Source organism: Limulus polyphemus, unplaced genomic scaffold (assembly GCF_000517525.1).
Source record: "Limulus polyphemus unplaced genomic scaffold, Limulus_polyphemus-2.1.2 Scaffold4312, whole genome shotgun sequence".
Taxonomy (NCBI): Eukaryota; Metazoa; Arthropoda; class Merostomata; order Xiphosura; family Limulidae; genus Limulus; species Limulus polyphemus.
Genome location: NW_013669922.1, coordinates 12,241 through 29,503, shown reverse-complemented (window position 1 = coordinate 29,503; position 17,263 = coordinate 12,241). Strand labels below are relative to the sequence as shown.

At 31.2% G+C, this 17,263-nt stretch overlaps 1 protein-coding gene across 5 annotated transcripts in view; it reads right to left on the bottom strand.

Annotated features, from left to right (window-relative positions):
- The window catches only part of LOC106470946 (translation initiation factor eIF-2B subunit delta-like), a 68,733-nt gene that overhangs the window by 41,112 nt on the left and 10,358 nt on the right, over positions 1-17,263 (bottom strand). For 2 of the 5 annotated variants that reach the window (XM_022399589.1, XM_022399587.1), the window contains exons 2-4: positions 10,294-10,328; positions 4,241-4,720; positions 3,010-3,255 (exon numbers count right to left, since the gene is read on the bottom strand). In XM_022399589.1, coding sequence (XP_022255297.1) covers positions 3,010-3,255; positions 4,241-4,720; positions 10,294-10,305 — 738 coding nt within the window. In that variant the 5' untranslated portion in view covers positions 10,306-10,328. The remainder of the gene's footprint in view (positions 1-3,009; positions 3,256-4,240; positions 4,721-10,293; positions 10,329-17,263) is intronic. The other 3 variants (XM_022399590.1, XM_013931524.2, XM_022399588.1) reach the window with 2 other exon arrangements.

Below are 17,263 nucleotides of genomic sequence, written 5' to 3'. Positions count from 1 at the left end.
CAGTTAGACTGTTTTTAATTCTAAAGAAACAACAACAGAAGTGTGGGTCTTACTACAACGTAAAGATTGTAAGGAGGAAAAATATAAAATTCTTATGCGGTACTGATACTAGTAGTATTACGTACAAATCACACAAGTTTATCATTCTAAATACTGAATCATATTATTATTATTATTATTATGAACTAAATACAAAATTATGTTAAATTATTGAACTTAAAACCACTAATTTAAATGCAAAAGAATATAAAAAAATCACAAACTCTTTCAGTTCAAAGAGCTAAGCCTAATTCACGTAAAGACCTTCCACTCACCACTCGATAGCTCTTAACCCTAACATTCATGGATCAACTTCTTTCTAAAGAAATATTATCTCTTTCCGAGTCAATTTTTCAATATAACGATTAATATAAACAGATATAAGATACAACACGACTTAAGCTACTATATAAAAATAATAAAAGTTACATACATCCCCATGCAGTTTTTTCCAGAAGCAAGTTTTCTAAGGCTTATAAATAAAAAGGACTACTGACCAATGCTAAATACAACCTCTACATAAAATGGCAGTTACTATAATAAGCACCACCCATATTCTCGTTGTAAAATCCGGAAAACAACATTCTGTCACGTGCTTTGCTTATCATCCTATGATTTGTCGAACGTGAAATGCAGCGATTGTAATAAATAGCACTGAAATTGACACCTTTGATTAGGATTGGCTAATAGTTTTACAACTGAGGTTTACACAAGCTCAGATACTGTTTTATAAAGAAAACAGACTAGAAAAAGGTTTAGATACCAATCATAGATGGCAGGACCAGTGATGAAGAAGAAGGAAAATTTAGATAAAACTTTCTTCTTAGAGGGTGCTTATTTATAGTTTCAAACGTATTTTAAAATTAAATTTCACTTTAAACTTCATTAAATAATACAATTTTGTTATAAATAACTGAATGTTATGCTACTATTTACAGAAATAAAATCTGAAACAATAAGAGATAAGTTCTCTATACTTTTTTCATTTCACAAATGTGACTTGGCCCTCACGACAAGACAAAATGGCCATGGCAGGTAACGGGTTAACACCGAAAAAAATCTCCCTGTTGCTCAACACTTTAACCAATCCAGTCATTCCATTAACAATGTTACCGTCATCAATACTGAAACAGGATTCAAAACTAAAGCTGATAGAGAAATAAAAAAAGCTTATTGGATCGCTAAACTAAACACTGTTCAACCTTTTGGAAGTAATCTAGATCCTCGAATCAGTGATCTCCAACCATTGGCGTAATCTCTGTCAGAAATTTTTTTTTCTTCTTTGCTTATTTCTTTCATGACCTATAACTTTCCTAAAACTTACTATTTATTTAAGATAATTTTCCACACCTATATCTGTTTGTAAAAATTGATTAGTTTATCATCTCTTTTCTCAATCAGTCTTCAGGTGTCAGCTGTATATTACTTAAACATTTAAGTATACTTTTATATATATTGTCAATTCTAAAGCAAAATATCCCTGACACCTTTTTACATAATACTACATGCTGGCTACATTGTACCAGAAATGTGACACTTACAACAGTACATGGAAAAATATATTAAACATTTCCTAGAAAAATGGATGAATAACTTTATTTATTCACTGAAAATTGCACCTTATAATCTGTATGGTGAAAACAAAGCACTTTATATAGTCTCTTGGTAAGACATGCTATATGTAAAAAATAGCATAAACTGAATTAACTGAAAAAGTCCATCAACAAAAAGGTTTAAATATCAAGTTAAAAGAATGTATTTCATTATTTAATTCTTGATATCTGTGAAATTATATTCCAAATCCTATTCAAGGGACAAAATGTTAAAACAACATTTCAATTTAAAAAAAAAAAGACTTTAAAATACTTTTAATTTTACTTCTTTGCTGGTTAGTTTTTATAATGAGTTGAAAAAAAACATCCAACAAACACTTAATATGGAAAAATGGTTTTAGCTGTTTGAGAAGTTTGGTCTGATTCCTAGGTAAAGAAATGTTTATGGGTAGGAATGGGCAATGTTTAAGAGAAAGCACTTGCAGTAACTTTGATTGTCAACCTTAACTATGAAGGATAAGAAGGTCTAAGTTTGAGTGTTTGTAATATATAGGTAGGTATGTTTTTAATAATACACAAACTTAAGAAAGCAAACGTCATTCAGTCAAACTTATATAATTATCTTTAATATTTTTTTTTATGAAAAGTCAAAATAAATAAAATGTTATCATTCATCAAATGCAAAATATATTAGTTTTATGCTAACCGTTGTGTAAAAAAAAAAAAGTTTTTATGTATAGTAATGTTTGAAACTAAATCCAGCAGCCTGGGAATTGCTAAAAATAAATATGTATGAAGTGAAAACAGTAAGTGATATAGGCATAAATGAAAATTACATACCATAATGTAATGTTTTTGAATCCTAAAGTGAATTATACTGGAAATTACAATAAGAAATAACCTCTCATAAGATTCTAAATTACAAATAAACTTTTAAATCAAAAATTTGTGTTAAACTGGTAAAATCTTATGGCTATTCACAAATACCACAAGTCATAAAAACATCAGATAATTTAACCTTGTGTGACTTAAAATAGGGAAAAATTTCCACAAATCTGTATATTAGACTGAATAAAGTTATTATTGAATGTTAGTTTTCTGTAAAATTTCATATCCTGTCAATTACGAAGCTCCAATATTAATGCAAAACCCATTTCAACCTTGTCTTTATTACATTGGCCAGAAACCTTCACTTACAGCTGCATTGTTGTCATATTTTCTACATTTTCTTTTAAATTCTAAAAATTAATAACTGATCCTTGAGAAGCAAGAAGAGATTCTGATCAGGTAGTTTAAAATACAATGGGTAACCTGTGCTAACCTATAGTCTGTATTTTAAATTGCTATTGCAAAGAAACATTCACATGATGCAGTAATAGCAAGCCTTTCCAGAAAAAGATATACATTTACTACTTACAAATGCTGCTTTTCTCTCTGCTTTAAGCTGAGCTTTAGTTTTCTGTCCTTCTTCGTTAGAGGCACGAGAGTCAAGCCTCTGCTGTTTTCCTGCCCCTGTACATGGTGCCCAAGATTCTTCCTTTAATGCTTCGTGTGTAGACATTATGGAAGACTTCAAAGTTCCAGTTAAAGAATCAGCCAACTCTGTTGATTTCAACAGATTTTCTGCTTTCACAAGTGTCTGATGGTCATAAACCTTTGTTTTCTGTGCATTATTAAAAACAGACAAACTGCTTTTACTTTTTTGGCTGTATATAATTTCAACATTAAATGTTCCACATCTAACTCCAATCTCTTTAAATTCTGATACTTCTTTTCAGGAAGATGAATTTAATTAACAATATACTCAATTTATTTGTAAAGTTCAGGACTATCTTTATTAGTATCAGTAATTTTATAGAAGCTTCCAATTCTAAATTATTACTCTCCTTTCCTTTCTTACTTAAATTTTACATGAATGAAAGATTGAAAAACTTTATTCTTCCATCAGAAAAAGTGGTCCTGTTAAAATCTTTAGCCAATACAAAACTTTTACATTGACTATAAATTGCTTCAACAACTTCAGACTGATCACATAATACAGTATCTACTTTAAACTTCAAAGAAAAATTTACATCTCTGTCAAAGTCAACGTGATCTGTTCCAGGAGGTACAACATTACTCATAGTATCCTTGCCCAATTTTGTACTAAATATTTCATCTGAATGATTGTTTTTTTGTTTCTTTTTATTTGATAAACATTTTATTTTATCACTTGATAAAAGGTCTTGTTCAGTTTTTTTTATACGATACTTATCTTTTACCAAATAGGGTAAACAAAACTCACCTTGCACCGATTGTTTAATTGTAGATTAGGAAAATGTTTTCAAGATTATAGAAATGTTATCACAAACCAAGCTCTTATGAAATATTGAGTATTGATGGAATATCTGTGATTACTGATGAAATAATCTTGATCTTTAAATAGATACGCTGATTCCTCTTACACTATCTTGATCTTTAAATCGATACACTAATTTCCCTCACACTATCTTGATCTTTAAATAGATACATTGATTCTACCTCACACACACTCTTTGCCTTTAAATAGATACATTAATTCTGTCTCCTCAATGTAAATTAATTTTTTTTTCTACTATAATATTTTGGGATAAATTATGTACATCCTCCTTGTACTCTTGGTTTCCTACCTGTATACTGTCAGTAACATCAATATTACTCACTGCTGTTTTAATTGCCTCTAATCCACTGACAACAATTTTTTCTTCTGATGCCTGTCCACTAGAGTCAAGATTTATTCCAAATCCATTTTTCTTACTCAGCTGAATATCACCATCTGCTGACAACATGCTAACCTCTTCTTTATCAGTAACAGTTCTAATTGGAGATTTTTTCTTCTTACTTTTTCTTTTCTTATGTTTCAAAGTATACTGACTTTCCGAGAGGTTTGGATTAATTGTTGACTCTTCTGCGGGAGCTAATTTGTTATCCTTAGACTGCTCATTTTGTACTCTAGAACACATATTAGAAGCTTGAGTTGAACTCTCACTTGTTTTATCAACAACTTTAAAATTAGGTCCTTTCATATGATCATTTTCAATGAAGTTTGACGACTTGGCTCTCCTGTTTCGTTTTTTCTTATTTGCTGAGCCCTGATTACCTCCCAATTTCTATTTATGAGAAAAGAAAATTAAAAAAAAAAATCTTTTAGAGGCTTACAACTGAAAACTCCAGTTTCTTCATAAACTGTTTAATTAGTTACATTGAAAAAAATGGATCAAAAAGTTAAATTTGAATTACACAATTATTAATTACTATCCAAGTTAGATAATGTAAGAATTAGTAATTCAAAAATGTTCATCAGAATGAAATAAATAATTCAGTTATTAACATTAAAACAGAGTGCAAAACTGTTTGATGTCAAATAATTGCAGACCTTTTATTATGAACATATCAAATATTCCTTGATAAAATTGTAAATGTAAATAATAAACTGTTATGATTAATTTTCTTAATATTAACAGAAATTGTGTTACATTTTGATGTAAATATTATGTGTTCTCATCTCAAACTTTTAGTAAGTATCATTGTTATAACAGTGTCAATAGCTTGTCAAATATGTAAGTGGTTCTAGTATTTTCTGAAATTAACATTTCTAGAATAAAAAATTCCTAGTGACCATTAAAATTATAATAGATAACCTGAACAATTTGTATTGAGAAAATTAGATAATCAATTGTCACCATTAATTTTAACAAACAGAACAGTAGCCTTTTGAAATGCATGACAACAAGATGAACTTCAATACACAATTTTGTCGGAAGGAAAGGAATTCACATAAAATTTCATGATACTGTTTTTAAAACACACAAGTTTAGAAAAGAACAACTCTTTAATTGAGAAACTAAATAATAACTTTTGTTTCATTGGTGGAATCTAGGGAAGTTCCTTTCTTGTTTTAAAGTTTCCTATACATCTTAATGCCTGTCTTGCTCCGAGTCTAGTTGCAGTTTTAGTCCTGTTTTTGGCTAAAGAAGATGGCTCAATGTAGAAGTCTTTTTTTATCCAGTTTCGTCTTTGTTCCATGTTAAACGAAGTTTAAGTTTTTGATTTCAAAAAACACTTTGGAGACATACATACTAATATCTGTTCATTTAAATTGTCAATTTTTGCATTTATGTGATTTCTTAAGTATATACTTAACACTTCCCACTGTTTAGCTTAGTCACACAGACAATATTAATTTTCTTTCTTCTATCACTGTATAGTAAGTTATTAAATCCTGTAAATCTCTTGTTATAGTTAAGTAAACTTATCTGCTTACAGAATAATTTAGGAAGTACAGCTTTGGTATTGTGAGCAGGCTTTAATAAGGCAAGTAAATACGGTTTACAAAAAAATATAAAAAAAAATCACACTGCAGAAAAAAACAATTCTATTCAAACCCAATATTTCAGCTTACACCTTTCTCAAGGGTTACAGTGTCACATATTGTAACTGATAACTGAAAAGAACACATACAACAATTAAAAGCTGTTGTATTAGGTTTATAAAACTGAAAAAGTCTCTTCTGATTCAATCTTATAAATGTAAAACAGACAGAAATAATTATTTGTAATTATTATCTTTATTTTTTTCTGTGTATGTATGTGTTAGATATATTGCAATTTTCTGTCAGTCATTCTAATTCCATATAATGTGCATAAGATAACATGTGATATTACCATTGTTACGCCAGTTTTTAATTGTTGTGTGTGTGTTCTTTTCGGTTATCATTTTGCTTCTGTATGTGACACTGTAACCTTTCAGAAAGGTGTGAGCAGAAACATTAGGTTTGAATGAAATAATTTTTTTTATGGAGTGCGATTAGTTTTATGTTTTTTTTGTAAATACGGTTTCAATCCTCCAATCTACTCTGCAAAGTTTAAAAACTGATACAAGTAAGTACTAATTATAGTATTTTGGCACTTGTGTATAAAGTTAAAATCATAAATAATATTCAACGTTAAACTGGTCCACAGTTAAAAACATTTTATTTAGGCTTATCTATGGCCTTCAAAAAGTTGACGACTCTACATGTTTTTAACTGTGTACCAGTTAATTGTTGAATATTATTTATGATTTTAAGTAAGTACTAGTTTATCAATTTCCTATAAATCTGTCCTTTATGTTTCTGCCATTCTTACAGATTATATTCTCTTGATTTTCCTAGAGATAAGCTTCCATGTAATATCAATATAGCCATAAACTTTCCAAAATAATTTCTCTCACTTTCCAGGCAAAATTCCAAAATTTTCAGACTTGCACACATATGACAAATTGATATTTCACCTTTTCATAATAATCCAAGCTAATTAACACCACTTCATATTCTAATCTGTATATAAAAATAATTAAAGACTTGATAACATCTTTAGAATACTTTCGACAACAGTACTGCAGAAAATGGTTTTAAAAAAAGGCCACTGCAAGTTAATGATATTATAGACAGAAAAACAATACTCCACTATTATTCATAAAAGCTTATTTGATCTAACCTATCATTACATGTAATCAATTGGAATAATTAACACTATAAAAATAAAATAGAATCAGTGATCAAGATTACCTTAAAATGCACTAATAACTTGCACCATAGTGTGGTTTTGATGTGTCTGTGCAGGTTCTTAAAAAAAAAAAGGGAGGGGGGCACACTTTTCCCTGATTTTTCCAGGCTTTTGGGTAATTGTCTCTAATATTTTTACTTGTTAATGAAATTTCTTTACTTTTCCAAATTTTCAAGATTCTGGAAAACTTGATCATGGCATAATAATGGTATCACTGGAAAGGTAACTCCCCAAGGAAAATGTTCTCAATCTAAAGGTCTGTCAGATGTGGAGCACTCTCCAGAACCATGCCAGGTACAACAAAGTATAATTGTCTGGGTATGTGCCAATAGGTACAGTTTTCCAGCATGTCAATCCTCTACAGTATCGAAAAAGTCACCGTGGCAACAAGATACAAATTTTGCACACAGATGATCCTAGTTAGAGTGAGTCCAACTGGAGTGATCTTTGTCAATACTGCAAATGCCAGCATCCAGCACATTCAATATATTTAAAAGGATAGTGTGTTTGTTTGAAATTAAGCACAAAGCTACACAATGGGCTATCTGTGCTCTGCCTACCACGGGTATCGAAACCTGGTTTCTAGCATTGTAAATCCGCAGACAAGCACTAAATGAAGAAGTGCAAGACAAATAATAACAAACCACAAGAACAGGTCAGAGGAGGTGATCAGGGTCTGATTGGGAATAAAGATGAAAATGGAAGGAAGAGATATAGGGGTGAATGCCACAGATGTTTTGGAAGAAGAGTGCACTTCAGACAAAGAAAGGTATAGGTGTAATGGAATAGGATGTGAAATGAATTGATGGAGTACATATCAGAACACGGACCACCACAGGTGAGGAGGAGGAGGAGAAATTAAGTTTTAAGGAACAGGAAGTTAAAGGTTCAAAGAGAGGTAGGGCAAGGGCATGGAAAACAACATTAAGGACTCAGTCATGTAGGCTAGAAGAACAGGGAGGGCTGGGAAGGAATAACCTGATATAACCAGAAAGTAGTCAAGAGAGCCACTCAGTAACCAGCAATAGTTGATACATAGACCAGCCCTGGTTGAAAGGGATGGTGAGAAAGATCGACACCAAGAACAGCAGCAATAAATATGCCACTTCTGCTGACAAACTGCTATGGAAGACAGGCAAACAGAATGGGATAGGAAGAAGGCAACCATCCTGCAAAGGACCAGACAAATCTTGCACATGAAGCCAGAGTGATGACACAGCTGGATGGAAGAGAAATGAAGCAGAAGAAGAAGAGAAGGGGGAAGAAATAAGAAGGATCAGCAGAAAAAAACATAATTGGGCCAGCCAATAGGATGACACCAGAAGAAGCTAACTAGTTTATTCTTTCTCAATACAACTTTGCAATACACTTAATTCTCACAGTCAGTTAACTTAAACAAATGCTATAATTCACAATGAACGATTCACGCGCTTGACTCAATTGTCTGTCTCTATCTCTGTCTGCAATTCAATTCCATTGTTGCCATCACTTCTTGACGGTCTTATATACAAGAACACCGCACATCCAGTAAACACTCGAGCATTCACAAACCTTCGAGAATATCATGACGTGTTACTAGCGTCGCGTGACTTCCGCTGTCGTAACAATACTTTTAAAAGATATCACTAAAGCTGGGTTCTATGCAATTATGGCAAAGGAGGTTGGAGTTCATAGTAAGAAACAGATGTTTCCATTTATCAAATTTGTAGACAGTAATAGACATCAAAGGGAAGTTCATTGAGTTTTGTCCTCTCACTAGAATGACTGGAGAATCCATTGCAGACACCAAACTCATGACATTAAAGAAACTTGGGTTGTGAGAAGAAAACATCAGAAAGCAGAGTTATGATGGTGTTGCATCTATGAGTTGTGAAAAGTTGGAGTACAAAAATGAATCAAAGAGCCCTTTTAATCACTTATACCTACTACAGTGGGCAATGTTTAAATTTAGTAATTGTAAATTCATATAAATTAATAAGCATGAGCAATAGGTTAGATAAATTTAAAGAATTTAACAGATTTTTTAACTACAACTCAAAGAAAGATTTATTAAAAAAAGTCATTACTAACAAAGTACTAGTAACATATACACACATGGTAAAAGCTTCAGAAATTGTTACATATAGCTACACAAAAATGACGATATGATGTTAATTAGTTCACAACACTTTAAGATCCAATGAGCAGGAAACATACCAGGGTTGGCGATCCTTTTTGAGAGCGTGCCCAAATTGTCAATAAATTTCGGAAAAATTATTTCACGTTCCCATGGAATTTGAGCAGCAAAATTACTGTTATCATTATCGATTGTATATATTATAAATTTATATATATATTTCATATATAATTATTATATTATATATCTAATTAATTATAGATATATACAAGCTCTACGCTCCCAGATATATATATATAAATATTGGTCGGGTAAGAAAACCTTGGGACAGCAGTGAATTCTGCGTGTCAAGAAATTTTCTCCCATACCATAGGTTCACCATCCCTGAAATATACAGTATCGTTATTATATAATGCTATATTTGATTTTCTTGTAACTTCTTTGTGTACTAAATGTTGTCACACCTACATGATATTACTGTGAAACTGCAAAGATGAAATATAGACATGATTGAAACTTATAGTTTAGTAGATGGTGTAAAAGACATGTAGTGTGAAATCCATGATGACAGTGACATTCTATTCAGGGGATCATATGTGTATGCTATCTCTACATGGCTGACCAGGATGAGTCAATACCTACAATACTAAGAATTGTCACTAAGCAGCAACACAGGTCTAACACATCCATCTCCTCACCAGAAGAACACTTTGACCCTAACCTAACCTAAACTTAAAACTTCATTAACTTTGAGCCTTGGATAAAACAAGTGACCAATTATCATAAAAATTTTTCATAGATTAAAATCCAGTCAACTCAATGACTAGGCTCTTTACCAAAAAATAAAATTCTGGTAAATTTAATCTAAACATTTAAGTTTTATCAACGTTTTGAACATTAGAAGCTGTACAAGTGTTAGCAGTCAGTACCTAAAAGCAGAAAACAGTAGCAAGCTTTGCAAAGAAGTGAAATCATGAAAAAAAAAAATAATGTTAAACATGCACCATAAAATGTATGTTACCAGTTTATCCATCTTGATGGTAATCACAGCTTATACTGTAAGGAAAAGGTACACCATTAGACTTAGATGAAGCAAAGTTAAACTAAAATATCCACAATAATAATAGTAATGACTTGAAGATAAATTAAAAAGGTAAGGGTGCAAGTTCTCATTGCTAATTAATGGTGATAATATTCTTGCCTTTAGATTCAACTTCAGCAATGTTACTTTTCAAGCTTTTAAATTACTATTGCTAGTTAAAACTACAAATTCAATTTATTTCAATAAATTTTGAGAGCTCAAGTTCAAGGCACTATTCTAATTCCAAAAAGAAAATAAAAGTAAATTTTTATTACTGGATTCACAATCAAAAACATTAAAACAGAAGTGTAAATTAATGTTCTAATAAAGTCAAAATAGGATATAAAATCCTTATGTTCCATACATAGTGAAAACCATTTAACAATACTAGTAACTAAATGTAATTAAGTATTGTTCTTAGCAACTTTAAGTTCATATTCTTAAGTAATTTGCTGCAACAAAAAGACATTAGACAGTTTGTGAAAAAAAAAAAAGGACTAACTTGACTAACTTCACATTATCTTTCCAGTAAAACAATAAAATTTTTTAATAAGAATGTATTTCTTTAGCCATAGACTACAAAAGCATAAGAATAAGCAAAGTAACAGGAAGCCATTCAGATTTCCAAATAAGAAGAAAGTTCACAACCCAAGACATCCTTCACATCAATCAGAAGTAAATGAATTTGTGTAGCACATCACACATAATCTGGTACAGATCAAACATTTCACAAGTTCAAAAGAAGGACTAAGAGTGCCAGTTCTGCTTCAGATAAATTCAGATCTAGGTTGTCCAAACTTATTACTCCCATTATTTTATGTCCTTACTTCAAAGCTTTTCATTCCAACACTCTTAAATAACCATATAGAAACAGTAATAAGTTCAAACACCTCAGTATAAACAAGCAAAAACCTTTCTCTGCACCACCTAAAGATGTTATATAATTATCCTAATGTCCACAACTCAACATAAGTTCTAAAAATTGACCTCACCATAACTTCATACAAGTATACAACAGGTTTATTATTCTTAAAAATATATTTCAAATAAATTCCTAAGCTATGCTAACCCTTTTTATCAGACACTGGACTAAATGGTAGCAAAAGAGTCTAGCTTTTCTCAAAAATCACACCTAAATCCTTCTTCCTCCACAACATAAGTGCTCTTCTGATAAGAGAACTACATCCTTTCAAATTTATATATTACCCCCACAGTTCAAACTCAAAATTTAGAAGGAATAAAAGAATTTTCATCAAGTGTAACCAAACTGGTAAGTTTCCCAAACTGCAATTTGTTCCTTATATTTTCTGAAAACTGACATTCATAAATTATAGATGTAATATAATGCTTATTTACTATAAATAAGATCTGTATGTAAACATCAAAAGTAATGATATGTATAATCATTAGTACATAAATGTTCTTACAAAACAAAATTATGAATGATATCTCACTTTTGGACATTTAATAGAAACAAAGATTCTAAATCAACTTTCAAGTCCACTTTTTGACACACTGAGTAAAACAAATTCCTCAAAAATTAAAGCAATTCCCTAACCTAGCTCTTTTCCCTAGCAAACTACAGTTAAATATATCATTAACAACGAGGATACCCAACTGATGAAACAATGCATTCTAGTCTGTTCAAGTTACAACAATATCTTAAAATAGCTATATTCATTACTACACTGGTTTTTGATCTGATCTATGTAAGTAGCTTTCTTTGATCAGAAGTAATTATTAAATTCCCCAAGTTGAATGTCATAAATAAGCAGTATAGCCATTTGTCTATAGACATCCTCATAATTATGAAAAACATACATGTAATATAGAGGCCTATAAAAAGTATAAGCTTGTGTATTTTTGTTCTTTTCAGTCAGATTCATCAATCCAAACACTATCCACAGAATTACAAACTTCCTAGCATGAAGCTAATTTTTAGTAATCAAAACTTTTTCCCCTTTTTATTTTCATAGGCTCTACAAAGAAACCTCAAAACATAGATACCATATCATACCCTCCAATTAATCAAGCATCAAAAACTTCCATGACGTGTAACAATAATGTTATAACCAATAAAAGTTTACAAGCCTAACATGTTACTACAAAAACTTGTAGTATTCAGGTAAAAGTAAAACAACTTGTTTTTCAACTATGTTTTCAATAGGTATACAATTGTATAGTCTGTTAGTATCTAATCAAATGTGAATTAAGATATCACCTAAAGTAATAGTATTGTCTTCATCACCACTTGAAACTCGCTATAGTTGAAACAATTCAGGTTTTAGTACATGAATGAGAAGACTCTAATTCAAGTTCTTTCATCATTTGTGCTTATATGATGCCATATGCAACACTGATTTATTCTTTATATTTGGTTTTAAATGTTCTTTTAAGTTTGCTCCTTCTAGCAGACTGACCACAAACCCAACATAAGACTGATCATAACATCTACAAATATAACCTGTGCACAAGAAAAGGGCACTTTAGTTTGAGAATTTATCTTTGAAAGAATGAAATAACTTAAACAAACTGGAAAGAAGCTTCAGGAAAACAAAACCTGTAGAATCTTCTCTAATTTCTTCCATTTGTAAATTATTTTAGATACTTTTACAATTTGCTTTTTCTTTATGTGATGGCACAGAATGTATTCTTTATATTTATCAGATTCATAAAGAATGCCTCGTGATTTGTTAATATAATCATCTTTATTCAGAATAATTACTCCTGTATTGCCTGGTTTAAGGTAAATATTTGTTGCTTTTAAACACCTTAGTCCAATTAATCTTAATGCAATTATACCCACAGTTTTTATACTGAATAATTATAAACAAAAATACATCTTGATAAAGTTGTAATATTCTCAGGTGAACTGATTTTCACAAGAAGTCTTTAGTAGGTCTGCTTTATAATGGAAGGATCAACTGAATAAATTACATAGTAAATCTGAAGTTGACTAACTGACTTTATTTTAAGCTCAGAAATAAAGAGACTGAACAAAATGTGTACATGGAAAAGGGGCAATATATATATATATATATATCAAAAACAAAACAACACAGCATGTATACTTGTGTTGGACACTGAACAGTCACCTTCTACTGTATTTATGAATTGATCAACAGTTGTTCTTTCCTCAAGATATCTTTCTGTCAACCAACTTACATAAGATACTGTCTAGAATTGTTTGAATCCAATGCTCCAGGAAAAGTTGGATTTACCCATAGTGATTAGTACTACCCATGTCATGCAACTGATCATTCTCATTGAAAATAGGGGAGGACATAACCTCTAGATATCATATGATCTACCAGTAAAGGACACTGTTGTCATTGGCATTCTTGCACAATGTGCAGCACTATAGCAATGTCTCCATGAGCAGAGCAAGTATAAAGAACAAATGTAGCTAGAATGAAGTTAATGATTTCCTGAACCACATGTATATATGAAAACTGCAGACTCAAGACTACACAAAACTTTTGAAACCATTCACATTAAAATGAGAAGGAAGTAAATGTATGGTCTGCATATCAAAAAGTGATTAAGTGCAATATTATTTTCAATAACTATATAACTGTTAAGGTTCTAACTAAAGAAGAGCTTATCAACCCAAGTGAAAGTATTACTTAAGATTTTGTACGATCACGTGCTGATTTTATCTGAAATAAGATATTATAAGATGAACTATAAGGTCTCATTCATTTTTGAAGAAGACTGTGACAAAAAAACTTTATAATATGATCTTGTTAAGAGTACTCTTCCCTGCTAAAATCCTTAGCAGAACCATAATGCTAAGTCTTACAGGTTAGTAATGTAATTTTTTTTTTCATTTTATAAGGACAATAATGTCTATTGAAACTGTTTCATTCACTAAACTAAACTTAAGAAAACAAAACCAAAAAAACTCAAAATTAGCTCTTATCACTTAAATATTTATCAAGTCTTAAACTTCTCTAAATTAACTGCATCCTCCACATCTCATTGCAAACCATTTCAATGGTCAACCACCCTGTTAGACACACAAAACTGTCTTAGCTGAAGATGATTCCTACCCGGCCAAAATTTATACTTGATTCCCCTTGTCCTACCATTTTAGTATTCTGTAGGACTGGTTTGAAAGAGTCAAGAGATGCAGACAACCATACATTTGTGTTTAGCTTCGACTTAGCTCACTGCTGGTGAACATCAATGGACACTGAAGGTTTAATTAGACACATTCTTGAGGCCATCATTGTGAGATCAAATATAACTCAAAATGTTTACTTTAACAATAATTTACCTACAGGGATGATAACAGTAAATAAAATTTTTGGCTGGCCCTTAGCACCAGCCCATAAAGGCCAGAGGTAGATACACTACACATCTGCATATAAATTTACATAAGTGTATTTGTATACAAACAAAACAGATGAACAAGCTTATATTCACCACACATGTAGACATTTCCATATCAAAGAAAATTAGAACTAATAGTTTCTTTAATTGTATGAAGTATAAAGTTCTCTGAAAAGGGTATCTGCATTTCCTCATACATAGTTGACAAAAAATATTAAATCAAAACTTTAAAAAGTTGGAAACATACAATAATATACACCATCTATTCACCTCAAGTGTATATAGTAACAACTTTTAAAAAAATTCTTTGAAATATTGGCCTTCTGTAGAATGTCAAATGAACTGCTATGTAATAATTAAATGACACTGTTCATTGATTTGAACACATGGCCATGCTAAAACTTTTAGATAAATTACCGTACCTGGATAGCTTCTAGTATTAAGGAGAAGTTTCATGAGTATTGTAAAGAAGGCATGAAAACAAAGCTAACTGTTATAATTCTTAACTGCACTATTTCCATTAATTTGATGCATACACAATGTATTACACTTGTTGTTTTGTTTTACATGAATGAAAACTAAAACAAAACAATAATTGTAATTACATATGTTAACATTTTGAAATATAATCACATGAGTGCTTCGAAATTTATAAATATTATACGATTTAAAATGGCAAGGTAAACAGAAAACATTTTTGCAATTCACATTTAAGAAGTATAACTAAATTAATCCAAAGGAAGCTCAAAATGGTGTCTTTTATTCCATGTTTAAAACTGTAAAATGGAGACATTTTTGAACTTAAATGATCACAAGTTGTCAACCCCAATCTATGAAGTGCCTGGGAACTTAAGTATGTACAAAGATCAGAAGAGCTACATTGTTTACAAAAAAAGAGAGAGAGAGAGGTTTGTTTGATATACCAATTTCTCAATAATGCAACATTTTAAGTGTAGGTGGTTATTGCTCTACTCGTGTAGCCACACTGGGCACATCAATTAATCGTGTTTATAATGATTCATGAATTTTGTTATATAACCAATGTTTTTTCTGGACTGGGAATAAAAGTTCAGTAATCTATTGTATTTATATAGTTAATGGCTGATTCAATTAGCTTAACAACTTTGAAATGAAAGTACTGAGCAACTTGAAAGACATAGTTGAACAAACCCATCTTCTGACTGAAAAAATTTATATTGACAAACATTTTCTTCAGTTTTTTTATTCATTGTATATAACTATAGTAGATGATATCATTTTGTATACTTACCTATCTAGAGACTCGAAAAATCAAATACAATGTTCACAAGTTTACATTAGCATCTTTCTGAGAAACAGCATATTCCATCACATACTATCAATGCATCTGTTTTGTTTTGTAGCCTTAACAGTTACTTTTCCATTAAATAATTGTATGACAAATAGTTTTCATATAATGAGACCACACGATAGGTAAGGTAAAAAGGAGGTTTGGTGACTGTCAGCAGACTGAGCAAAAGCATAAGGTTAACACTTGTTAGTAGTTAACTGTGAAAACTAATAGTGCAAACATTTCTTGCTAGTATTTTATTTCTGCTTGTTTAGATAATTACATAGAACACAAAACTACTTTTAGAAAAGTTACCTCAAAAACGCTTCAGCCAGTTAAGCTTTACTAATATGAATGGTAAACTGAAAAAATTAAATCTCAAGTATAGGGTCATCAAGAAATTAATGTCACTTTTATAGATGAAAAACCCGAACAACTTGTACGTCAAAACAAAATATTTATTAAATGAAATAGTCTCCAATCTTATCGATGATGTTTTTCCTTCTTACAATCAGGTTGTTAATGCTCTGATTAAAGAAATCACTTGGCTTTGAAACAAAAAACATGTTGATGTCCTCTTTAACACCTTCTCCATTGGGATACGTTTGCCCATTAAGATGGTGTTACAGTGAACAAAAAAGTTGGTAATCTGATGGTGCCACATCTGGAGTATATTGTGGGTGGGGGGAGAACTTCCCAACCTAACTGCATAATCTTGTGTTGCATCAAACGTACCACATATGGATGTGTATTGTTCTGGAGAAGAACACCTTTCCAATTAACGAGTGAAGGGCATTTCTGATGAAGGGCTTGACTTAAACGTTCCAGTTGCTGACTATAGATCTCTGTATTGACAGTTCGCTGTGGATTGAGGAGATTGAAATGAACTATTCTTTTTATGTCCCACCAAATGCATAGCATCACTTTCTGCAGACTGAGTCCAGGTTTTGGGGTCAGAAGTGGTTTTTGTTAGGACTGAGCCATTGTTTTTGGCATTTAATATTTGCACAGAGAATCCATTTTTCATCACCGGTGACAATTCTGTCCAAAAATGGTTCACACGCATTATGCACCAGAAGAGATGAAGTAACGTTCACACATTGGAAATGATGATCATGAGGCAGGTCGTGAGGCACCCAAACACCTTCTTTATGGAGTTTTCCCATATTCTTTAGATGTTTATGTATTGTTTCATAAGAGATGTGCAATTTCAGGGCCATTTCACGAGTGTGTGGCCTTGGGTTAGACTCAACAAGCATCTTCAGA